Below are 26,040 nucleotides of genomic sequence, written 5' to 3'. Positions count from 1 at the left end.
TTTGAACAGCCCATCTTCAAGGTCATAAATTTTCTCTTCTGCTTCTGCAAGCCTGCTGGTTAAACTCTCTGTTGTGTTTTTTATTTCCTTGAATGAATTCTTCAGCTCTGAAAGCTCTGCTACATTGTTTTTCAGGGCATTGATTTCTTTTTCCTTTTTTTCTTTTGGGTCCTGTATACTTTTTCATTGTGTTTTCTAACTTAGTTTTTTGTATCTCATTTAGTTTCCTTGGAAGTGTTGGTTGAAATTCCTTGTCCATCATTTCAAGGACTTCCTGTTCTGTAGGATCTAGAGCTTGAGAGTTATTATTGCCCTTCGGTGGTGGTGTACTTTCTTGATTTTTTAATATTTCTGGTATCTTTCCTTCGGTATTTAGTCACTGTGGCATGGGATTTCATAGTCCACTTGTTTGACCCTAATGTTTGGCTATGATCCTGCAGGGACTGCCAATTTGTCAATGGTTGCCTTGGTGCCTGTGGGCAGGAGGCTCAGGCCTCTCTGGGCCACAGGGACTGGCCTGGGCTGGGAGTCCCTCGGGGTGCCTACCTGCTCCGATGCAGGTACCTCGGGGTGTGTGGGCCTGGCAGCTCTCAGGCCTCTCTGCTGGAGTCTGTTCTTAAATACTCTGCCCTGTTGCAGAAGCACAGAACACGAGTCTACATATTTCTGTACTCTGGCCTCACACAGTCTGTGTTCCTTGGGTTTGTCCTTCTTTGCAGGCGTCTTTGTCCTGACCCAGGTCATCAATTGGTTCCGAACCATCCCCCTGACCTTCAAGGATCAGTTCATCATCGCCTATGGAGGCCTGCGTGGTGCCATCTGCTTTGCGCTGGTGTTCCTCCTTCCTGCCGCCGTGTTTCCTCGGAAGAAGCTCTTCATCACGGCTGCCATTGTGGTCATCTTCTTCACTGTCTTCGTCCTGGTGAGTAGAGCCCTTCAGAGGAATTTGTTTTTAAGGAAACTCTGCTAAGTGATCTACACTTACTACGGGAAACTTATGAACTACACGTGTTAACCCTTGCCGTTTGGTTTGCTCTCCGACCTAGTAAACATACCTTCTGACAGCCAGTTGACATGAGTTCAGTGGTCAGCAATATTGATGGAAACAAGTGTAAAACAGAGGTATTGATGGAAACAAGTGTAATATTGGGAGGCAGAGAATATGGTGGATCTGTGTTCAGATCCCGACTCTGCCAGTTAACTGACCTCTTTAGGGTTGGTATGCCAGCTCCTAGGAGATTATATTTTGCAGATATCCATTTCATAAATATTAATTGGACTCCTTCTGTGTGTCAGGCAGTGCCCTAGGAGCTTAGAATTCATAAGTGAGCAAAACTTCAAAAGATCTCTGGGATCTTACATTCTGGGAGGGGGGGGGTGACAGACACTGGACAAGAAGCATAATACGTGAGTAAATTATAGAACATGTTAGAAGGTGAGAGATGCTATACAAGAAAGGAAAAGTAGGGGATCAGGCCATAGTAATGGTGAAGGTAGTGTGAGGGGCAGGGGGTTATAATTCTAAATTGAATGTCTAGGGAAGGGAACAGTGAAAAAAATGACATTTGAGCAAAGGCATGTAGGACTTGGTGGAATTTGCTAAGCCAAAGAACATTCTAGGTAAATGGCCTGGGGATGAAGGCCTGAAGGCCATGTGTTCTTGGCCAGTATGGCTGGAGCAGGAAGGGAGAGTGAGGTGAGGGAGCTTAGGAGTTCTAGATCACCTAGGGTCGGGCAGGCCACTGTGATGAGTTTGGCTTTTCTCCAAGCCATTAGATGGTTTTGTGCAGATCCGTGACATGTTCTGACTTTGTCAAGGGATCAGCCTGGTCACTGTGTGGAGAATAGACTGTTAAGGGGGAACGAAGAGGTGGGAAGCCCAGTGTGGAGGCCCACGCAGCCATCAGGCAGGCCCAGGTGGTGAGGGCAGTCAGTCGGTGAACAGTCCCTCCTGGAGGTGGATGCTGCGGCATTCTCTGATGGGCTAGACGTGGGTGTGGAGGTAAGACAAGTCACTGATGACTCCAGGCGTTTGGGCCTGAGCAGGTAGAAGGATGGAATTGCCCCTGAGGAGTGGGAATGGGGACTCTGTGCACGGAGCAGGCAGGAGTGGGGAGATTGGTGGCTGAGTTCTAGGCACGTCAGTTAGGGGTGTCCAGTAGATCCACACGTGCAGAAGTTGAACAGGCAGATGTTCTGAGTCTGGAGTTCAGGAAAGAGGTCAGTCACTGCAGATAGCTGGTATTTGAAGCCGTCAAACCGTATGGGATTGTCCAGGAATTGAACACATATACTGAGGAAGCCAAAAAAGAGCACCAAGGACTGGGTTCCGGGGCAGCCCAGCCTCAGCATACTGGGCAGAAGAGGGGAGCAACTGAGGAGACGGAGAGCAAGTGATCAGTGAGGAAGGAGGACAGCCAGGGCATTTCATTTTATTTTCGTGTTTATTTAGCAGTTAGCCACAGAATGCTTCCTAGGTGCCTGACTCAGATCTAAGCATCTGATGTAAACTCATTTAACCCTCAACAATTCCATGGCACCTAACTCTCGGAGGAGCCACTGTTTATTATCCCTACTTTGTAGATGGGGAAAACGAGGCCCTGGAAGTGAGGGTAAGTAATTTTTACCAAGTTTACACAGCTAGCAAAAGACAGAGCAGGGAGTCAAAATCAGTTTGGTCTCACCCCTAAGTGAAGTGCCCGTGGAGAGCCTGGTGTGCTGGGAGGACTCAGTACTGTAAGGTGATTCTCCTCCGTCATTCTGGTCAGTTCTCCAAGAGACGGTTCAGCCTCCGTTCATTCATACCTCCCAGCACGGGGGAAGGCTGCCTCGGGAGAACCTCTCCTAAGTGAAGAAGATGCCACTTTCTCTTAAGACGATGACCACTTCCCGTTACGTCTGTCATCAGCACGTTCAGAATGCCCACGGGCTTTCCTGTGTGCGTCATCTCACTTCCTGCTCAAAACAAACCTTTGAGGTACAGACAAGTTCCCTCCGGCTAAGCAAATTGAGGCTCAAAGAGAGAGACGGACTGACCCAAGGACACACATTTGTAAATGACTGAGGCTGAAGTTGAGCCCAGGAGTCTGACTGCACAGACCATGCTCTTCACTAGTAAGCTATATTGACTTCACTTAAAGAAGACATCATTTGCCATGTTATGAGTTAGTAATAGTTTCAGTATAGTCATATGTATTAGTTTTTGTTCAAATATTCCGGGTTGGTTTGAGTCCCCTGGAACACCATAGAACCTTCTGGGTGTAGAGAAGCAAATTTCCTGGTCTCTTTTAATTTCAGCACTTCCGGGATCTTAGTAACAACTCATTTAATTGGTTACTCTCACACCTTGCCTGAGGCAAAACTGTGACGTCGAATCAACTTTGTCCAAGTACTTTAATGTCCCATGAGCATCCTAGGGCAGAATGCTTGAAGGGAAAGGCCGGGCAGGGGTGAGTGATTCACCTCCTCCTCCTCGACTCTCTGCCCTGTTCTTACCATCCAGGGCAGGTTCTGCCAAGGCTTAGTCAATGCTCCTAGCCTCCTCTCCGTCCACTCAGATGAAACCGTAAAATATGAGTATCAAATGCAAAAATAGAACTATGTCAGTCTAATATGACTAGGAAGTAGGGCATCAGAAGATGAATGCATCAGCCACTTTTGTCTACTCAAGCACTTCTCAATGATCTGCAGTTTAAAACCAGTTCCCCCCACTCCCCGGCCCCAAGTATCATGGACATAGCCATTTGTAAAATACCGTCAGAGTGACTTCAAAGAAAGATGTAATTCAAGAGAGGACGTAGAAGATGCAAGTTTAGATTTTTTAGTTATTAGATTCATCAGACATAAAATTGCATTTCTAAAACCAGAACAAGCATTGTGCAGGAAAAAAGGAAAGTATTGCAAAAGTGCATAACATTGATCATTGAATATGTGTGTACAGATGATCAATATTGAATATCATTATTATATTCATAACTTTTTGGCTGTTTGGAATTGAGATTCAACCAAAAGACATAAGTGAAATATTGATTGCCTGTGTTAAATGCCAATACACCCACTTTGAACCAGCATCATGTATATCAGTATTTAAAATTTTTAATGTGACAAATAAGCTTGCTTCTTTGTTTGTTAACTAACCTAATTGAGGTGAGATTTCTCTATTATCTCATTGCTGACTAGTAACAAATAGTTTGCAAACCAGCACTGCTGACTGGAACAGTGTCAATGAACAGAGCGTACTCTGAGTAGCACTGGTCTAAACTTTTATGTCCTATGCGCTGGACTGGTTGTTAATGATACTGAAAGGGAAAATTCAGAATTTCTGCTCTGAAAGAAAGTATCGGCCACTGTGGATTAGGTTAGCAAAGGTCTTTCTGTGGAGGTGATGTTATGAAGATATCTGAGATATGCAGGACACGGAGTCAGCTAGGACCTGGGCAAAGAGCACTGCAGACAGAAGGAAGAGCTGACGTGAATGTCCTGAGATGGAAAGCCCGGGAACAGGAATCCAGAGCCGAGTGTGTAAGGAGAGAGTGGAGCTGGAAATACGGAGGAAGCCCCACGGTGCTGAGCTCGGAAGCCCGAAGCAGAGTGTGGTTTTAATTGAAGGGTAATGAGGTTTTTCAGCAGAGGAATGACATGTTTTAAAAAGATTTCTCTGCCTGTAGGGTGAGAGAATGGATTATACAAGACAAAAATTGAAACAGTGGTACCTGTTTGGGCATTTGTTCTCACGGTAGTCTAGGACAGAAATGACGATTTGGCAGAGATATAATGAAGTAGATGCAGTCCCTTTTAATTTGGAGAACTGTTCAACAAGACCAGATGTGAGAAGTGAGCCAAAGCAGAAACAAGGATAATTCTAGGGTGTGGTGCGCGGAAAGTCGGGGAGATCACGGGATGTGGGGCAGTGGGGAGGCTGGAAGTCAGGAGGTTTGTTTGAGATGGTGCACCTGCTCCTGTGATGGAGAAGCATGGTCTTCTGTGAGGGCAAGGAGCAGAGGCGGGTACAGAGGAAGAGAGAGATGAAGGTGGGTAAAGGATGGAAAAGGAGAAAGAAGGAGGCAACACAGAACAGTTGAGATGTGTGGGCTACAGCTGGTATTGTGAACGTATCAAACTAACCCTCCAGTGGTGGAGATATTTGGGGGTCAACATTTGGAGCCTGCAAGCGTACCGATATCAGTCTTTCCTCTGATTAGGTTTAAGGATGGCACGGCCAAGCTTACTTTGATGCCCATGGGAAAGAGGAATTGCTGTGGCTCCACCCCTGCTGTTAGGTTCCTTTCCTGCTCTCTGCCTTGCTCCTTTGTGTGCGTAGATTGCAGACTGATCCCTGCACATTGTTTGGTTCCTTGACTCTGATTGCTTCCTCTCCCTCCCATTCTCCTACCTTCCACTGGCTCTTATGAGACTATGAACACACGCGCACACACACGCATGTACACACACACATACACACACACTCCCTTTAGAAAGGATCATTTTTCCAGGATGCATCAATAATTAAGGAACTAAGTTTAAGAATCCTGGAAGGAAATACTTAATGGGATGGTAGGAATAACTAATTATAAATAGATGCACAAAATTTTGCCTTTCAAGTAAGCATTATGTATTCTTTTTCAAATAACAACTTTTATGTTGATGGGTGTATTAGTCTGTTTTTGTATTGGTATAACAGAATACCTGAAACTGGGGAATTTATAAAGAAAAGTGATTTGTTTGGCTCATGATTCAGACAGCTGCATCTGGTGCGGGCCACAGGCTGCTTCTAATCGTGGGAGAAAATGGCAGGCAGTCGGCAGGTGCAAGGAGATCAGACAGTGAGAGGAAGCAAGAGAGGGTGGGGAGGTGCCAGGTTCCTTTTAACAACCAGCTGTCATGGGAACTAATAGAGCGAGAACTCACTCACTACCTCCCCAACCAAAGAAGGCATTAATCTATTCATGAGGGATCCGCCCCGTGACCTAAACACCTCCCAACCCTGCCACATTGGGGATCAGATTTCCACGTGGGCTAAGGGGGGGACAAACATATCCAAACTGTGTGAATGGGCCTATTATTAAACTTTAAAATGTATTTCAGTATTTCTCATATGATAAGCTCTTCCAACCTGATACTATTGAGTTAGCATATCTTCAAAAATAGAATTTTATGATTTCCTGTGACACATGATTTATTATTTTATTTCATAATTTTTGCATGCTTATAGCAGCTTTATTCACAATTGCAAAAACTTGGAAGCAACCAAGATGTCATAGGTGAGTGGATGCGTAAGCTGTGGTGCATGCGGATGACGGAATACTATTCAGTGCTAAAAGGAAATGAGATACCAAGTCATGAAAAGACATAGAAGAAACTTAATTGTGTATTACCAAGTGAAAGAAGCCAATTTGAAATGGCTACATACTGTGGGATTCCAATTATATGAAATGCTGGAAAAGGAAAAACTATGGAGACAGTAAATAGATCAGTGGTTGCTGAGTGTTATGGGGGAGGGAGGGACGAACAGGCCAAGCACAGGGAACTTCCAGGGAACTGAAGCCATGCTCTGTGTGGCCTTATCATGGTGCGTATGTGCCACCATATATTGGTCGAAACGCACAGAATGGACAACATCAAGAGCGAACCCCATTGCAAACTATGGACTTTGGGAGGTAATGATGAGTCAGTGTAGGTTCACCAGTCGTAACAAATGCACCCCTCTGGAAGATGCTGGTAATGGGCAGGCCGTGCATGTGAACCTTCTGCGCCTCTTGTTGAATTTTGCTGGGAACCTAAAACTGTACAAAAAAACAAAGGTCATTAATTAAAAAATCAAATCTTTAAATTGCAAGTAAAAAAAATTCAAACAGTTCTTACCTTACAGGTTCTACATAAACATGTGTTAGGAAGATATGGCCTGGGGGTTGTAATTTGCCAACTGGACTCATATTTCTATCTACTTAATATCTCTATTTAGATAACTAATGGCATCACAAACTTAACATATCCTCAGAATGGAACTTTTGATTTTTTCTCCAAACTGGCTCCTTCTTTTGTTTTACTCTTGTCAATTGATGGCACCACACAATCTACCCAGTTGGCCAACACTAGACTCTAAGCACCATAACAACATGGAAACTTGTTTGTCTTGTTTATGGTCATACCCACCGTGCCTGGAAAGGTGCCTGGAACACTGTAGGCACTCAGAAAAGTTTCTGGTCTGCCGTATGGGGACAAATTCACTTGCAAGGGTGAGGAGTGGAGAAGTGTGTAAGAAGGACAGATAATACCTGCTATGTGGTAGGCAGTGTGTAAATACTAGAAGTAGAGTAAGGGTCATTGTGTACTAGACATTTTTTCTTGGAACTATCAACAGTAACAATAGCAGCTACATTTTTTTCTTACCCTGTAAAACATGCTGGGTGTTATTCTACACATTTTATCTGGGTCATCTCATTTTATCCTTACACAAACCCTATGAAGGTAGGCAGTAGTCATCTATCTTTTTATAAGACAATTCTAAAAATAACCTGTCAATGCTTGTCCAGCTTCCTGAAGTGGACTCCAGACCCATACTTTTATTTCTGTTCCTTATAAAGCAAATGCAAGAAATTCCCCAAACATGAAGTTGGATATTATTATTAATATATTTTTTATATATTATTTTATATTTTTTATTTTTCACAGCTTTCTTCAATAAAATTAGGCATCCCCAGCCCAGTGCTCTTACAGCATCCTGTGCCCATCGCTACTTGATATCATAATTTATATAACATTAACATTGCTCAGATCATGTTGCTAATTAGAGAAAGTAGCCTCTTTATGAAGCATATTGTCATGTTATTAGATTATAGACTTGCTTTTAGAATGTGGAATGAGTAAACAGTTCTGATTTCTTGGACACTTGAGTTCATTTTCTTTTCAGTGAGATTGCTGTACTAGTCAGGGTTCTCCAGAGAGACAGAACCAATAGGATATATGTATATAGAGAGAGCAGTATGAGAAGGGATTTATAAGGGGAATTGGCTCCCATGCTCATGGAAGCTGAGAAGTCCCACCACAGGCCATCTGCAAGTTGGAACCCCTGGGATGCTGGTGTCATGGCTCAGTACAAAGCTGAAAGCCTGAGAACCCAGGGCTGCTGGTGTAAGTTCTGGAGTACCAAGGCTGGAGACCCTGGAGTTCTTACGTCCAAGGGCAGGAGAAGAAAAGTGTCCTAGCTCTAGGAGAGACCGGGGAGGAGGGGGAGATAGAATTATCTTTTATCTTTCCTCTGCCATTTTGTTCTGTCCAGGCCCTCAGCCAGTTACATGGAGCCACCCACACTGAGGGCAGGTCTTCCCCACTCAGTTCACCAACTCACATGCTAGTCTCTTCTGAAAACACCCTCACAGACACATCCAGCAGTGATTTTTTGTGTGTGTGTGTGTGTGTGACTGGTAAGGGGATCGTAACCCTTGGCGTGGTGTTGCCCGCACCATGCTCAGCCAGTGAGCACACTGGCCATTCCTATATAGGATCCGAACCTGCGGCCTTGGCGCTCCCAGCGCCGCACTCTCCCGAGTGAGCCATGGGGTCGGCCCACCCAGCAGTGATGTTTTACCAGCTCTCTAGGAATTCCTTAATCCAGCCATGTTGACACCTGAAATTAACCATCACAATTGATAATGTTACATATGTAAAATATAAGCTGTTTCTCATGTTTTAAAATCATATTCATAATTACGGAGGGTGGAATCCAGTAATACAAAGCATGGACTTTAAGGCTGTTCTGTGTGCCTGCCGCCTCTGTGGGCCTCAGTTTACTTAGCTGTAAAATCTCAGGCAGTGTAGGGAAAATATGGATGTAAATAAAGTATAACACCTGACACAGGGTTCTGACTTCATGATTTGCTACTAAGTAAAATGGTAACAGAAGAAGGAAAACTTTTAATATACTTTTCCTCAGAAGGAAAAATGGTTATAGTACAATAATTATTTAGCTAATCCCTGTAATCGTATAGCAAATCCCAGAATTCTGTAAATCCATTCAGTGATTATCTGTAGTCTATCAAACAGCAAGGTTGACTGGAATTCAAGGCAGCCTCTTTTTGCCTCTGTTGCGGATTAGGAATGTAATTTTCTGTAAATCATCGTGCGGAACTGTGAAGCATCTGGGATGTCCTCTTATTCGCAAGCTAACAAGTGAGCCTGTCACTGTTTCATGGATGCTGGCAGAGAGTCCTGGGTCACAGACAAAGGCTGGGAAATCAAGGATTCAGTTTAGGATGTGTACATTTCTGGCACGTGGAGATGTTGAATAGGCAGTTGTACAAGGGAACTTCAAAAAGTTTATGGAAAGATGGAATTAAAAATCATACGGGGCCAGCCCCGTGGCTCACTCGGGAGAGTGCGGTGCTGGTAGCGCCGAGGCTGCGGGTTCGGATCCTACATAGGGATGGCTGGTGCACTCACTGGCTGAGCGTGGTGTGGACGACACCGTGCGGAGGGTTGCGATCCACTTACCAGTCAGAAAAAAAAAAAAATCATACAGATTTGTCGATGAACTTCCTGAAGATCCTTCATAGTCTGGAATTGATGGGAAAAGCCAGAGGGGGATATAAATTTGGGACTTATCAATATATAGATGGCTTTTAAAGCATGAGTCAGAAAGAAATTATTTGAGGAGTGAGAATAAAAAGAGTGTAGAAAAGAAGGCGTCTGAGGACTGAACCTTGAAACATACCAATATTTAGAAACCAAGAAAATGTTGAAGGAACCAGCCCAGGTGACTGAAAAGGGTGAATGGTAAAGGAGGAAAACCACCAGAAAGGGCTTCCCAGAAGCACGTGAGGAAAGTATGCAGGAAGGGGAGAGGGTTCCAGCAACTCGGTCAAAGCAGCCGTGAGCTCAGGCATGGAGAGGGGGGGGACACTGCACGTAGAGTGAGCGGCCGTCTTCTTGACAGCACTTCGAGTCAGGAGCGGGGACAAAACCCCGACAGACTGGATTCAAGAGAAAAGGATAAGAGAGAAGTTGGAGACAGGAGATGCAGGTCTGGCAGGGAGAGAGGGTAGTGGCCAGAGGAGAGCGTCTGCCCAGGGATGGCTTTTGTTTCTGTCTTTCAAAGATGGGAGCCACAGCAGTGTGTTTGAATCCGATGGTACAGTAGACAGGGCAGCACTGGTGACAGTGCAGAGAGCCGTGGTCTAGGAGGACCGATGGACGTAACAAGTCGTCACCGTGCAGTGTGCTGTGTGCTCGAAGGGCAAACAGGAGGACCATGGACACACATGCAAGTGATCACTTCTATGGCTTTCATTCCCTTACCCTGTTCTAAAGGAAATACTCTTTGCACAGCTGGGTTTACAGTCTCCGTGATCAAGTTTGTAACTTGAGAAAGGCCTTAGAAAGACAGCATAGCTGTAATAGTGATATGTTTTAATAAATGAGAACAGTTTCTCTAAGTTTTTCTGGAAATTGTCTGCTAGATCAGCAAGGTATCCCCCCACCCTGCTTTTTTCTTGTAAAAATTCATTCAAGCAACACAAAACAAGAACTCCGTTTCTTCCAAAAGAACAGACCAATAGAATGTTCATTTTAATCAGACAGAAGTTGGTTTTTTTTTTTTTTATTCCTTTTTTCCTCTCACATTAATGGGAGGAGAGAGATTCAGGGAATGAGGAAAGCAGAGATGGAACAAGATGAGAAACAAGCCTCACCTCCCTGTTATTCTCCCTGAACCTGCTGTTAAGTCATTCTCCTAGGCCTGACGGAGCTGTGTTTATTGTGCCAAGGTTGAATGGACAAGTGAAAATTTAACTCATGCTTTGCAAATAGGCTTTTCAGTAGTTTCATGGAAAACTAAGGGGTTTACTTTTTTAGCCTATGTAGATGGTAATATTGGGGCACAGAAAACTGTTCCCCAAAATATGATGCTTTGGCATGCTGAATGCTTTGGAAATTAAAAGGCCTCAGAAATAAGCTTCAGAATCAAGGTCCTTCTAACCTTATCTTTTACCCCGCACCCCAAGCACAGGGAGAGACTCTCCCTGGAATTTCCTTACCTGACTAAGCTTTCCAAAAGAAATGCGATTGTCTTAAGGTCTCCTTAGGAACATCCTCAGATAACCAGGAAAGAACATCCCCAGGAGGGACTGGAGAGACTGGAGGCCCCACACCTGGACAGAGCTTTTCACAAGTAATATCTCCTCTCTTCTCACTGCCCAGTAATCATTTCCTGTTGTCATACGTCAATGTCACAACAAATTTGAAGATCTCAGTTGGATTTATTGTGACTCTAGAATAGGGTAATGCTTCATTACATAAAATACAATAAGTGTTTCAATAAGCCGAGCTGAGAAGGTTGGTTTTGTAAATAGAAAAGGCTGAAGAAAGCAGAAACACAGGACAAAAAGCAGATCGGTCATTTCACAGTTACTTTCTTTGTAAGGTGGGGACAGGGAGACAGAACAATGGGAAAATAGCTGATTAATAAACCTCGGGTTACTTCAGCCTGTCCTTTTAGTGTAAGGATTAAAGCAGAGGGAACTTCCTTATCATGCCCGTTGAAGAGTTGTGCTGGTCTGTTTGGCAAAGTGGCTGTTCTTTCTCTCTCCTAGTTTCTTGGAAGGTCAGAGCACAACTTAGTTTAGGTTTGGTGATGTGGAACTTAGCTGGGGTGACTCTGTTTTGATTTTTAGCCTGGTCTTTGGGGCCTAGTGCAGGAACTTTGCCCAAAACAGTGGCCTCCCATAATTTTTATTTAACAATTCCCCCCTTTTGGTCAAGCTCTCACCTAGCTGAGAGCCTAATCAAAACTTAGGGCAACCACATTCCTCTCAGTTGCTATCACTCTGAGTTCCTGGTCTCAGCGTGCCAGTCATAAGTTAAGGTATCAACTACCATCCATTTCTTTGTGTTTCTGTTTTTCCAGTCCATTTAACCATTTGACAAGAGACCTTTTGACAATTGATGGATGGCTGCATATAAACATTTAAAACTTTTGAAAGAATACAGTCCACCAGAGAGACTAATATCATGACTGTCAGGAGGGTAATACAGAGTTTGGAGCATGCTCCTCAGCCAGGGTCCCCGTGAACCAAGCCAACTAAGATCGAACAGGCGAAAGAGGAGTCTGCTCATTTTAACCACGTGCCCATTCATTACCAAGTGGCCTGTTCGTTAACTTTTTTGTAACCAAGTCTCTGGAATACTGATGTGTCTATCCACGTGCAGCAAGAAGGGTGAGCAGCTGCACGGACTCCTCCCTGCTCAGTTAGTGGGTGACCTAGCATCCCATGACTGGGTTGAAGCAGGGAGCGATGATTTGCAAGTTACCCAGAAAGGTACTGATTTTGCGATTTTTAACTACAGCATGACCCTGCTCAGTGAAAGAGGAAGGCGCGAGTAAGGAAAAATAAAGGAGGGTAAGAGTCACATATTGATAAGAAGTCTTGTCCCTACAGTCTTGGGAAAAGCTGTTCGCAGCATGAAGTCAGCAACTTCTCATCCTGGTCTGCAGTTTGAATGTCTCTGGTTACAGCATGTGTGGCCCATGCATTAGGTACAAGACTTGTCCCTTGAAATCTACGTTGACTTGTTCAGTTGGACAGAATAGTTTTTGTTCTCAGTTAAAGAGCTGTAGCCAGATATTAGCGAAAACTAGAATTTATAATACAGCACAGCCTACAGGTAGATAATAAAAACCTGAAAATAGTAAACAGGGCTATAATCTAATAACAGGAGTACTTACAATTTTTTTTTGAAACATACATTTTTCTCTTTACAGTCACCTTTATTTCTACCAAAGATAATCACGCTGAGACCAATCTGACAGGTTATTTACATAACTGCACCAGGAATAACCACATAGGCTCCTTTTAAATTTGTTTTGCTGAAAAAAATTTTTTTTCTTTTTTTCTTTTTTGTGACCAGTACGGGGATCACAACCCTTGGTAAGAGGATCACAAACTTTGGCCCTGCGTCGCCCGCACCGCACTCAGCCAGTGAGCGCACCGGCCATCCCTATATAGGATCCGAACCCGTGGCGGGAGCGCCGTGGCGGGAGCGCCGTGGCGCTCCCAGCGCCACACTCTCCCGAGTGAGCAACGGGGTCTGCCTGAAAATTTTGACAAGGAATATGAAATTAGACTTTTAAAAATTTCAATGCTAGAAAGCCAAACCAAGGCAGACATTAGACTTTGCTACTGTATCTGATATGTTGAGGTTCCTGGGCCCGCTAAGATGTGACAGTTTTTCACTTACTCACTGTAAGGGTGGGAACCCTTCAAGCTGGGCATTCTATGCACATTTTCAATTATGGCATTACAGACAAAACCTTGGCAATATAATCAATGTTTCCAATTGCATCCTATTAAGGAGAACAGATTTTTATTGAACTTATGTAAATAACCGTATTGCCATAAAAATAAGAATATTAACAGATAGTTTCTGAATTCTGGAGGGATCAGGTAGAGAGGAAAAGTAGATGTTTCTATTTTTGTTTACAGAAAATGTACGCTTCACCAAATTTATGTAATGTATAGATAGCTTTAACAATGTTTTCTTACATCTGGAAAACAAAACATTAAAAGAACTAGCAATGTTTAAAAAGAGAAGCCATAAAAACTCATAATTCTTCATCAGTTCAGTCTCATGTGATTAATTCTTGCTCTGTTTGATTTTGGCTAGCAGTTTCACAAACCCATCAGTTTCTTCGTTAGAATTTTGGAATTCAGTCCATTGGTGTGAACTTAAAGTTATTAGGAGCCTGCACTTGTCAGAGTTCTTTTCACTCTTTCTATGAACTTCTTTGAAGACACACTGTAGGATTATAATGTCTTGCAAAGCACTTTTGGAAAGAACATCAGAATAAAACATTTAACTGTGGACATCAAAACTCAAAATGGCCATGGCTAAAGATTTGATAAGAGTTATAAGACTGACAAGAAAATTGGGTTATTTCTCTGGCATACAACAATTAAAAATAACCCAAATTATGACGGATAGCATTTATTCCAAGGCATATCAGATATCATATTCCCAGGAACCCTATACAGTTTTGATACACACATTAATAACATATCCACACAACTCATAAAAAGTCAAACATCATTTCTTGTTTTAACAGTGCTTCCTATATAATTTAACTTATCATATAAACCCAACTGGTTTTAATATGTCTCTTTTATGGATCCTTTGAGAAATTCTGGGGCCCTTTGGAACATCTCAAAGTTAGTTTGAGATTAAAAGTCTTAATTGTTAGAATGTGATTTTGGCAAGTGTATCAAGAAAAGGTTTAAAACACTAAATTAAATAGGATCACAAATCATTAGGAAATAAAAAAGTGACAAAAGATTTCAAATGCACGAAACACAAGAAATTGTCTTGATAAAACATGGTACATGAGTGTTTTGTTTTGCTAAGATGACACAGCTATTTTTATTAAACAAAAGTAGTAAACTAGTCTTACTCACCTAAGAATAACCCAGGTTACCCGAACTGAAAAGCATTTGAGTTAGGTTATTCTCACTCTTTTTTTTTTTTTTTTTAATAAAATATTTAAGTGTTTAGTTTTTTAAAGCCAATTAATTAGATCTCTTTCATATATTTTGGTAGCGAAATATCACATACACTTAACACATGTAGACACAGAGACATATGGACACACAGACGGAAGCTGATCTTAGAGCTTTTGTTAAGAATTCTTCATTTTCCAGTTTTAAAATAGTTTCTCTCCCCCCATAGGCTATCAATCCATCAGTCACCCATTCCATCGCCCCAAGCAATTGATAGGCAGGAAACTCTAAATTCGAACTTCCAAAGGGATGAGTCCCAGAGGAAACAAGGAGCTGAAGGGGAAGTCTTGGCCTCAACAGGAGCAAGCTATTTTATTTCTCTAAGCTTTGTCACGTTGCTCCCCAGAGACTTAAGCAAGGAATTTTCCAATATGGTGAAGTAAGGTGTCTTCTCAAAGATTTTCTCCCTCTATCTCTTCCTCCCAGCCGGAGACCCATGTTCCTCGAATATAATGTCCAGCTTGGGGTGCTTAGTAGGGCATTCCCAAATGTCATGTACTGTGCCTGCAAAACAGGTGGATTGAAGAAGGAAAGAAAGGAAGAGGTGGAGGAAAGGAAGCAATAATTCCCACTGAGCATGACACGACAGCTGCAAATAATTCAGAGAGAAAAGGAGTGACTATTGAAAAGAACTGTTTAGACAAACAAATATTTTTATGTTTTATTAATAAACTTAAATAAGTTATACTTTTAGAAACTTGAGTTGATCTGGGTGATGTGATAGGCCACGCTTGTTTCCTGGAGTTGATCAGTTGTGATTTATTTGTGATCAGTTGTGATTCACTTCTAGATTATCCATCTAGTGGAAGGAACCAGCATAGGGATGGGGGCAGGCCTGCTGTCCTATCTTTACTTTTATATCCTGTATTTACAAATACTGGGCATGCACGTATTATTTACTGAATGAACACTGATAGGAAAAAGGCATGTGGAACAGCAGTTAGTGTCTCTAGAGCATATTATATAGTTTTAAAAATTGCATTGATTTTGTTGACTTCCTCGAGCTATTATTAAACTAGTAGCTCCATGGAATCTGGAATTCAGCGGAATCACTCATCTCTGAAAACCACATGTTTACACCCGTTGTTGTTTGCATAAGTTAAAAATTACAGAACATGTGCTGATTGGAAAGTGATTACCTCCTAGGTTATTTCAAAGTGGCAGACTGAACTACAAATAGAACACAAGATGTGTCTTATACCAAATTTGGTCAAAATCAGTTCACACTTCAGAAAGTTAAAATGAAAGTGAAGTTAAAAAAATGCCCAGAGCTGGATCGATGCAGCAAAACCAATGACTGCCGATAAAAAATGTGCGTGTGTGTGTGTCTGTCAGTTTACTTTACAAAAACAGTTCTTAAAGGCTGAAAGACGTGGGGGGAGGTGAGGGGAAAATCAAATGCATGGCTGGGAACATGCCTCCAAACATCCACCCTGCCCCCCAGATCCCAGCAGCCTTCCCTGTTCACCTGTTCTCGTGCCCGGTGCTGGTGGCCGTCTGCCTGCTGGACAGAGACTTGGGGATCTCCCTGCACCACGTACGCTGGCCCCTCCCCGTCTGCCCTGTTTTGCTGCCAGTATCCCATACCTTGAAGTATGTTAGCTGATAGTTTATGATCTGCAAGTTCCCCCTCATTCTCCTTTCTCTAAAATTTTCTGGTTACATTTATTCTTTCAGGTTAATTTAAAATCAACCTCTGAAGTCCTGTTAAAAGTCCTTAGGAATGTGTTATTGGAATTGTATTGCATATACACGTTAGCTGAGAGAAAATCGTCATGACGTTGTTATCCCATCTAGGGACGGTGTGTGTCTTCTTTAAACTCAGATCTATATTCTTCAGTTAAGTTTTATAGTTCTCTTCATAACAGTTTTATGCACTTGTGATAGAGCATTATATTTATACATATATATACACACACATATTTATAAACAGAGAGAATATATATTGTATACGCATGTAGTATCTATATAGTATATATATTATTATATATACTATATTATTATATTATTACATATATATTTTATATATATATATATACAAACTTTATATATATTTTCATTGTTATTGTGTAATTCTGTTACATTTTTAATCAGTGCATGGAATGGATTGTGCATGTCGATTTTATGTTAGTCACTTGACTAAACTTTCCTGTCATTTTTAAATGAAAAAGAATTATCTCGGATATCTTTGGATAAAAAGATAGATCCTCTGTGAGTGACAGAAATCTTGTCACTTCATTTTCAGTATTTATATACCTACCCCTTCCTTGTCTATTCTTATTTGGTCGACTAGGACATGCAGAACTGTGCCCAACGAATAGCAGAAAAGGAGCAGCCTGTGTTGTTTCCACCCCTAATGGAAATGCTTTGAATGTTTCATTATTAAGTGAGATGATAGATTTCAGATAGACATCTTTTAGCACCTTCAGGACTATTTTTTCTTCTTGTTTACTGGATAGCTTATAATTCTCCCCATTTCCCATGGTTGTTTATGAGCATGCCCAAGGTCATTCCGTGCCCTTTCTTACTGCTGACCTGTGCTGTGTTGTGGTCTCTGCTGGGATATATGTTTCTGGCACCTCTTACTTAGGACTCTGCTCCAGTGTTTCCTGTGCAGGAAGCTTCCCTTGACCTGCTCCCTGTATATATTCTCTAGCATCCCTTCTCTGCCTACTTTGTAGCTTTTTTTGGATATGTCTGACTTTATGTAAAACTACAGAGCTAAAATGCTTAACTGTTAACTTTGTGTCACAAATGCCCAAGCCCCTGACATGTATATAGTAGAAGTTCAGTTAAAATTGTTTTAATAAATGAGCATATAAAAGAATCATTGAAGTTTTCTGTGTATAATACAACAAGGGGGTGATTTCTCTGAACTAGATAATGCTTTATTATTTCTTAGAATAATTTCTCAATTTCTTCCATTTTGTCCATTGTTTTTTTTTTTTTTTGTTTTTTTTTTTTTTTTGCTGCACACGGTCCTTTAGAAATATGCCAGCTATTGAAAAGGAAGGAAAAATTAACAAAATGTTCCATTTATTGTGTTAAAGCTTGGGAGCAGGATATCTTTTGTTACTCATCAAAGCTTAGGAAAAGATGTTACTCTTGAAAATTTAACTTTATTCTATAAGAAAAGTCACTTAAAAAGTTGTTTTTTCTGTGTAGGGAATAACTATCCGACCACTGGTGGAGTTTCTTGATGTTAAGAGATCCAATAAGAAAGAGCAAGCTGTCAGTGAAGAAATCCATTGTCGGGTAGGTGCTAACACAGTGTAACAATTTAATAAAGGAAAAATGGTTTGAATCAGTTAAACAGCTTTACACCAAGTTGTTTATTTCCTGAAGGCCAGGTAGATGTCAGGGGTGAGAGGGGGAGGGAGGCCTGGGGCAGGTCTGTGCTGGGGAGTAAATAAACACAGCCCTATGGTCGCTTCTCCAAGACTCTTGCATGAATCGAGGGACAGGAAATCCCCTGTTTTTACTTTCTTCAACCTGAAAATGTTTCAACTAAGAAATCATTACCATACGTCATATTTTTCAAAATTATGAGCAGATTGTTATGATGAGGAAAATCATCTAAGAACTGCCTAATGCTGATATGACAAATATTTCACCTGTGTGCTTGAAGATGCACTGTTGCTTTATTGCATTCAGTGAAACAGACAACACTCAGAACCTATCAGAGTTTTTTGGGTGTTTACATATGATATAAGTTGGGTGACAATTACTGATTTCAGGTAAAAACTAATCAATGAGCCTGCTTTTTCTGTTTTAGTTTTTTGATCATGTGAAGACTGGGATTGAAGATGTTTGTGGACATTGGGGTCACAACTTTTGGAGAGACAAGTAAGGTGGCCTCCTGCCATTATATTGTGAAGTAGCTCTGGGTCACCCTGGAAGCAGGACACATATTGTTGTGTGTTATTTTTCAGAGTTGTGGATCTTCCCTATGTTGTACCACAGTATGTCCTGTAAGGTAGAGTTCAGCTGTAAGAGGTGTAGCTTAAACAATGTAGAAGCTTATTTCTTTCTTAGGTAAATAGCCAGAGGCAGGCAATTTGGGTTATATAGTGGAGCTCAGACCCTTCTGTCTAGTTGGCCCATTGAGAGTGGCTCCGTTCCCAGGGCTGCCTCATGGACCACGACGGCTGCTGCAGCGTGAGGCCCTGTGGACTGCACGTGGGAGGAAAGATACTGGAGGGACAGAGGATGTGTGCCAGCTGTGTCCTCCCCAAAGTTATCAGAAGTTGCCACACAGTTCTTCCACTGGTGTCATATTGGCTAGGACTCAGCCACATGGCTGTTCCTTACTGCAAAGGGGGCTCAGCAATCAGTCCACTGGGGGTCCCATTACTATCCATTGAGCTTCACGTGGTGAGGCGCTTTGTCAAATGCAGCGATTCAGAGTACCTGAGGATGCATAGGGACTAGCAGAAATAACAAATATATTTTTAAAGGCTGCAATTATCTTCAAGATCACATACATTTATATAAATCTGTCTCTCTCCCTCTCTCTCACACACACACACACAATTTATCTTTTTGTAAGAGGCTCTTTAGTGGATTAATATTATTCAATACTTTCTTCAAGGATCTTGTGGTTGAAATGGAAAAGGTAGTCCAGCAGGCAGAATTAGATGCATGCTTTAATATAAACTGAAAAACAGAGTTATGGGATCAAGGAGTAGGATTCACTCTGACAGCAGAGTTAGGAACAGTGGGGCATTGGAGCCACCTCACACCAGCCAGTGGGACCCATCACGAGTCTCTTCCTGACCTCACATTCAGCGCCATCTGCGATGGTTACTTGAATCAGCCCTGCTGGGAGTGTTTATGCCATGGAACTGACAAATGCTACATACAGATCAGGGCCTTTTTTTTTTTTTTTTTTTCTTTTGGCAGGTGGCTGGTACAGGGGTGGAACCCTGGACCTTGGTGTTACCAGTAACTTGCTCTAACCAACTAAGCTAAGTGGCCAGCCCTGAGGCCTTTTTCTCATAGAGCCCTTTGTTAAACCTTTATCAGCACCTCACTGGCTAGGCAAGACTTTTGAAGAAGGTGGCATTTAAGCTGGTCCCTTAAGACGGAAGAACATGTTCTAAACACTGTGTGGTAGATCTTGCCTTTTCTTTTATGACTTGCTAATAAACTTCCTTTCTCCCACTGCTGGTTTACGTGAAGTTGACCAACCTACCAATTTACATAATTAAACCTAAGGGAATTTTTTAGTGTGTCCTGTTTGCTCACATGTGCTGATGTGACATTGGGCTACATAAGAAATATAAGCCATACATTCAGGCCTATAAAAATCACACAACAGGGGTGTGTGCGTGTGTGTGTGTGTGCGCGTGTGTGCGTGTGCGTGCGTGTGGTGTGTGCGTGTGCGCGTGTGTGTGTGCGCGTGTGTGTGTGTGGTGTGTGTGTGCGCGTGTGCGTGTGTGGTGTGCGTGCGTGCGTGCGTACGTGCGTGGTATCATTAAGTAATACAACGAGTGACAAAGACTTCAAGAGCTAGAACAAACTTTGCAAGCGTTACAACACAGTTTGGTAACGTTGCGAGGCCCCTGGGACTTGGCCTTATTTCCTGACTAAAGGGAGGTGTTTTATACTTACGTAGAGAGTGCCCAGGTAGCCACATGGGAGTCCAAGGTCATAAAATAAAGCAAACTAAAATATCCATTGTAAAAATATGAAAAAAAAAAAAATGGCCATGTCTCTTAGGACGTATTCACTTTTTTGGAGGCAGGAGGTAGACCAGAAACCCCCATATGCTTGTCTATGACTTTCTGCCCTACCCTACTTCACATCCCTGGGACTTTCCTGACATAGATGGGTCCTTGCCTGTGCCTAGCCAGTGACACAGACCTTTTGCCTCTCTTCTTCCATTGTTTTTATGGCATGACTATTTCCCACCCATCCTCTCCCTTCCAGCCTAACCACGCTTTTCCCTTTCTCTAGCATCCTATCAGTCCTTTCCTGAAGTGACCGGTAAGAGACATAACCCAGCATAGCTTGTTCCCTTTCAAAGGTGAAGACTGGGCTCAAGATTTCTATTGCTTCTGTGTAAGGGAAAAAATAGATATGAGTCGGTGGAGGAATCGGGTCTCCTGGCCCAGGGCAACTGTCAGAAGAGGGGACAGGTGAAGTCCGTGATCATGGGCGTTTGGTCAGGAGTTCAAGCAAAGGAATGTTGGAGAAAGTCTGGCTGCATCTTGTCTTTCAGGCAGAGACGCTCTGTCTCTGGGGCCCATGAGTGTTCCAGGCAGACGTCTATAGGCTGCCAGGCCAGTTGGGCTGTGAGTGCTAAAGGTGGTAGAGCCAACTTTGGTTCCTGTCTGAGAGGTAATGCTGTTACCTGTCTAACATTGTTCTCTGCAGTGTACATACTTCATTTGATAATCTCATATGCATTCATATATTTCCATGCACGATTCTTTCCAGGTCAATATCAAATAGTTCCCTGGATTGTCACGTGCACTGTGTATCGGGGGTAGAACAGGGAAGTGGGTTTGGAGGGATTTGGGGTTGACACACTCCATTTTTAAAATTAGTGCTGCTCAGATCACATCTCTGGTATGTACATAACAGGTGATGTTACTAAAAATGACATTAAAATTATGATTGTTCTAGGCATAATGGGTATCTTTCCCTTTCCTATGAAATCCTTACGCTGTGGTCCTACCAGAGAATTCTTGAGGCATTTGACCCTTTGAGAATGAAACGAAAGGGACATTTCTCAGACCTGGCAGAAGGAATCTAACAATAGTGAAAGAGAACACCTGTGTGTAGCTTGGCAGAGAAACGAAAGGTGTGGAAATAAAACAGAGAGAGGAGACACACAGTCCCTACACGAAGTAGACCAGATGCCGTTGTCCTTGGTGTGTGTTCTCGCTTTGGCTTACCTCTAGTGAAAAGCTACAACAATAATAATATAGGAAGTTTAAAAAGATGTGTTGCTGTCAGGAGTCCTGGTTCAATGGGCAGGACATGAAATTCAAACTAGACGTAGAAAAAGTAGGTCCAGTCTCTAGTGTAGTGGCCAATCACAAAGCACATTCAGGATGGCTCTTTTTTAATTATTCAGAGCCCTCCAGTATTTAGAACAAAGGACTAGTACCAGGAATGTAGGTTAACATTCAATCCTTTCACTGCACAGGTGAGCCTTTAAACCTCCTGGTGCTTATGGTGATCACTGTAATACACTTGTTTTTTTCCTCAACAAAAATTTATTGCATGCTATTTCACTTATATATTTGCATAATAATGTTGCATAAAAAGCCACCCCAAAACTCAGCTGCCCAAAACAACAGTCATTTATTTGTTACTCCCGCACATGAGTCAGGAGGCTGAGATTCAGCTCATCTGGGCTGCTCTTGCTCCTGTTTTGGTGGGTGGGCCAGATGCCAGCTGATCCCAATGCCTTGTCTGGTGTGACTGGGGTGAGTTGTCTCTGCTTCATGTGGTGTTTGTCTTTGTCTTGGGAACAAGGAGCCACTCTATGCATATCCTTCTCACGGTGATTGCAGAAGCACAAGATGCAAGCTTCAGTGTTTGAGCCCAATTAAGCCTCTGCTTCTGTCATCGAGTTTGCCAATAGCACATCGACCAAAGCAAGTAAAACATTATATATTGAGCCAAGTTGCAGGGACAGGGCACGACAGGTCACCCAGGCCATGGACATTACCAAGTGATATGGCAAAGGGAGTGGACACAGGGAGGAATCGAGACCAAATGATGAATTCTACCACATGTGCTTACAGTGTGCCAGGCACTGTTCTAGGCACTGGTTATAGAGGAAGAAAAAATATCTCTGCCCATATAGATCTTACATTTTAGCACTCAGAGATGAAAAATATGACAAATAAGTCAATTATATAACATGTTAAAAATGATAACTGCTACTCAGTGATCACCACTGAGCCACCTCAGGAAGTGCCCAGGCTCCCGAGCCAGGGTGACAAGAGGCCGAGGGCCTCCATCATGGTTCCCGGACATCTGCAGCCAGCCCAGCGACAACCTAGCCGCCACCAGAACCCCTCTGGTCTCCCCTGCTGGAATGAGGGGCGTGCCATGGGCCTAGACCAAGCCCCCCTTCCTTCCTCCTCCCACCCTATTTCCTTCCCCCTTCTCCTCTCCCCCTCACACCCCAACTGCTCTGCAACATTTTAGAATGTGAAAAAATAATAGTATTAATAATTTTTTTTTAAATGATAACTGCTAGCGAAAAAATTACATATGTGAAGCAAGATGGAAAATGTGTGGGGAGAGGTGGCATGCAGTTCTAACAGCACGGATGGGAAAGGGTCTTTTGTGAAGTTGACTGTTGAAAAAATACTTAAAGGAGGTGTATGCATGAGCCCTGCAGGGACCTGGGGGAAGAGTGTTCCCCTTAGAGGGAATAATGAATATAAAGGCCGAAGGTGGGAGCACAGCTGACAGGGCTAAGACAGGAAGGACCCTTTGAGGCTGCCTGGAGGAGAGGAGCATGATGGCACAGACCCAGAGTGTGCAGGGCCTCACGGCCATGTGTTTGACTCGAGTCACATCGTCTGACTTAGTTTAATAGGAGCACCCTGGCTCCTGCATTGAGGGAGCTGCAGGACCACAGCGGTGGAAGCAGGCACACCAGTTAGGTGCCCATTGCAAGAATCCAGTGAGAGAAAATGATGTCTAGGACCAGGTGATGGTTGGAGTTTGTATGTGTTTTGATGGTGGAAGCAGCAGAAATAGCTGGTGGAGCAGACGTGGAGTATGAGGCTGCTGGGGCTGCCATCACAGAATTTCACAGATTGAGGGGCTTAAACTGTGAGAAGTGGATTGTTTCACAGTTCCGGGGGCTCAGAGAGCGAGGTGTCAGCAGGGTTGGCTCCTTCTGAGGCCGTGAGGGAGGGATGCGTTCAGGATTCTCTCCTTGGCTTGTAAATGGCTGTCTCCTTCCTGCCTCTTTGTGACGTCTTTCCTTTTTATGTGTCCCTATCCAAATTTCGTCTTCTTATAAGGACCCCAGCCGTATTGGATTAAGGCCCACCCTAATGACCTCATCTTAATCTCCTCTGGAAAGGCCATATCTCCAAATATAGACACATCGTAAAGTCTTGGGGATTAGGGCTTCAACATAAGAATTGTGGGTGGAACACGATTCAGCCATAACATGAAATATGAGAGAATGAAGGATGACACCAGGGTTTTTGATTTGGTGGGGACCTCATTAGCTGAGACAGGGAGGACAGTGGGAGAAGATGAGTGCAGTTTGAACACGACAAGTTTGAGATGCTTACTAGATGTCCAACTGGAGGGGTTGAGTACGTAGCTGAGTATTCATGAATATTCCTGTCTGAGGCTGAGCAGAGAGGTTGGAGCTGGAGATGCAAATCTGAGAGTAATTGGCATAGGGATGCTAGATTAGAAGCTATGAGACTGGGCAAGATGGCCAGGGGGAGTAAGTGGAGGAAGGGAAGCAGACCAAGGGCCAAGCCCCAGGGCACGCCCACATTAAGAGCAGAAAGAAGAAATGGCCCAACGAAAGAGGCCAAGAAAGAGGTAGGAGGGTGGTGTCCTGGAAGCCAAATGAAGACGGTGTTGTGAGCAGGTGAGGCCAGGAAAAATGAGCACTAATAATTAACCACTGGGTTTATCATGTGGGGTTCGTTGTGACCTCGATGAGAGTAGCTTTCATGGAGTGTTGGAGGCAAAAGCCTAATTTGTGAATGTTCAAGAGAGAATAGAGGAGAGGACTGGAACAGCAAATATCAACCACAATTTTGAGTGATTTTGCTGAAAGAGGAAGTAGAGAAATGGGAGATGGGGAAATATATCTATTTTAATATATCATTAGTGAGTGCTAGATAATGGTATGACATGGCCATATACAAAAATTTACCAGTATGTGCCATATAAATATAAATATATATATATAGAATATATATTACATGCACATATGTACAGGCATGCACATGTAAAAATGTACATAATGATCACACTAGCTAAATACTGTTTCTAAGAGTCTCCCATGAAAGTAGTGGAAATAATTTTATTGGTAGCATAAAAACCTTTCTTTTCTTAGTCAGCACAGTATTAATTAATCGAAAGTTTGACTTTATTCTCAGGTTTAAGAAGTTTGATGATAAATATCTGCGGAAGCTATTGATTCGGGAAAACCAGCCCAAGTCCAGCATTGTGTCCTTATATAAAAAGCTTGAAATAAAACATGCCATTGAGATGGCAGAGACTGGCATGATAAGTACTGTATCTTTTACATCTCTAAAGTAAGTATGGATTTGCAAATAAAAATTAGTCTTACTAAATGTCTTTATAGTTGTTTGAAACCAGTAATAAAAAATATATATTTACCTATGTCCTAGACAGATGCCTTAATTTCTCACAGCAGAATCAGATTTTGGTTAAAATGTGAAAGCCTAGATATGTGTCTGTGGTGCTATATTATATTATGCTATATTGCTGTGTTATGTTACCTTCAAATTGGCTAGTCAGAAAATCATGTTTAAGGTGATTATTTGTTTACTATGTTTGCTCTGGGAAATTCAGTGCTTATTGAAAGTAAACTAAAGCCCTCTTAGCAAGCATTGTAAAATGGAGTATTTTAAGGTGTATTATATTTGCTACTATAAATATGCACGTAATTATATAGCTATTTTCTGACAGATTATTCACAGGATCACAGTTGAAGGCTTAGAAAAAACCATAGTGATCATCTCGTGCAATGAGTCTCAACTCAGCCCACACATTAGAAACACCCCAGGAGCATTTAAATAATACAGATACCTGGGCCCCATTCTGGACCAATTAAATCAGAATCTCTGGTACTGAGGCCCAGACAAAGATATATATATATAAAAGTTCATTAGATGTTTCTAGTATGCAGCCAGTATTGAGATCCACTGATCTAGTCTGTCTCCCTAATTTTAAACACAAGGAAATGAAGACTTTGAATGTTGAAGTGACTTACCCAAAGTCCCACAATAAGTCAGTAGCAGAGCCATCAATAAAATAACACTAAGTTGATGAGTGATATTATTTTATCATGTAAGTATCATTCCTTCTAAATCACAAAAGTGACAGAAATTACAGATTGCCATTGATTTCTTCCTCCACAACGAGCTTGAAGCTCATTTGAATTAAATTCCACCTAATTAAAATGTTACATATGGGAAGGTTGAAGTGAGAGAGGAGGAAGCTCCATATTATACCCAGTCATATAAACTATGATTTTTACTAGGACTGTAAGTCCACTGTAAAATTGGGAGTTTACATGGTCCAGGATATAAAGAATTAGTGGTCAAGATGGCTTGGAGGTAAAGGCATTATATTTCATTAGAAAAAGCAGTGAGTTCAGCAATACAACGACTGACTTATAGTCCCAGTTCTGCAAGTAACTTACCATGTGACCTTGAGTTGGTTCATCTATTTCCCTGAACTTGGCTAGACTTGATCTTTAAACTTTCTTTTAGCTTTAAAATTTTATGATCTACTCAGTTAT

The 26,040-nt window shown here is 42.3% G+C and overlaps 1 protein-coding gene across 2 annotated transcripts in view; it reads left to right on the top strand.

Annotated features, from left to right (window-relative positions):
- The window catches only part of SLC9A2 (solute carrier family 9 member A2), a 105,240-nt gene that overhangs the window by 60,179 nt on the left and 19,021 nt on the right, over window positions 1-26,040 (top strand). For both annotated transcript variants that reach the window (XM_063078633.1, XM_063078634.1), the window contains exons 5-8: window positions 720-922; window positions 17,709-17,798; window positions 18,319-18,389; window positions 24,650-24,808. In XM_063078633.1, coding sequence (XP_062934703.1) covers window positions 720-922; window positions 17,709-17,798; window positions 18,319-18,389; window positions 24,650-24,808 — 523 coding nt within the window. The remainder of the gene's footprint in view (window positions 1-719; window positions 923-17,708; window positions 17,799-18,318; window positions 18,390-24,649; window positions 24,809-26,040) is intronic.

The sequence above is a fragment of the Cynocephalus volans genome, chromosome 14 (genome assembly GCF_027409185.1).
Source record: "Cynocephalus volans isolate mCynVol1 chromosome 14, mCynVol1.pri, whole genome shotgun sequence".
In the NCBI taxonomy this organism is placed as follows: domain Eukaryota; kingdom Metazoa; phylum Chordata; class Mammalia; order Dermoptera; family Cynocephalidae; genus Cynocephalus; species Cynocephalus volans.
The sequence above is the reverse complement of the archived record's forward strand: the minus strand, read 5'-3'. Positions and strand labels throughout refer to the sequence as shown.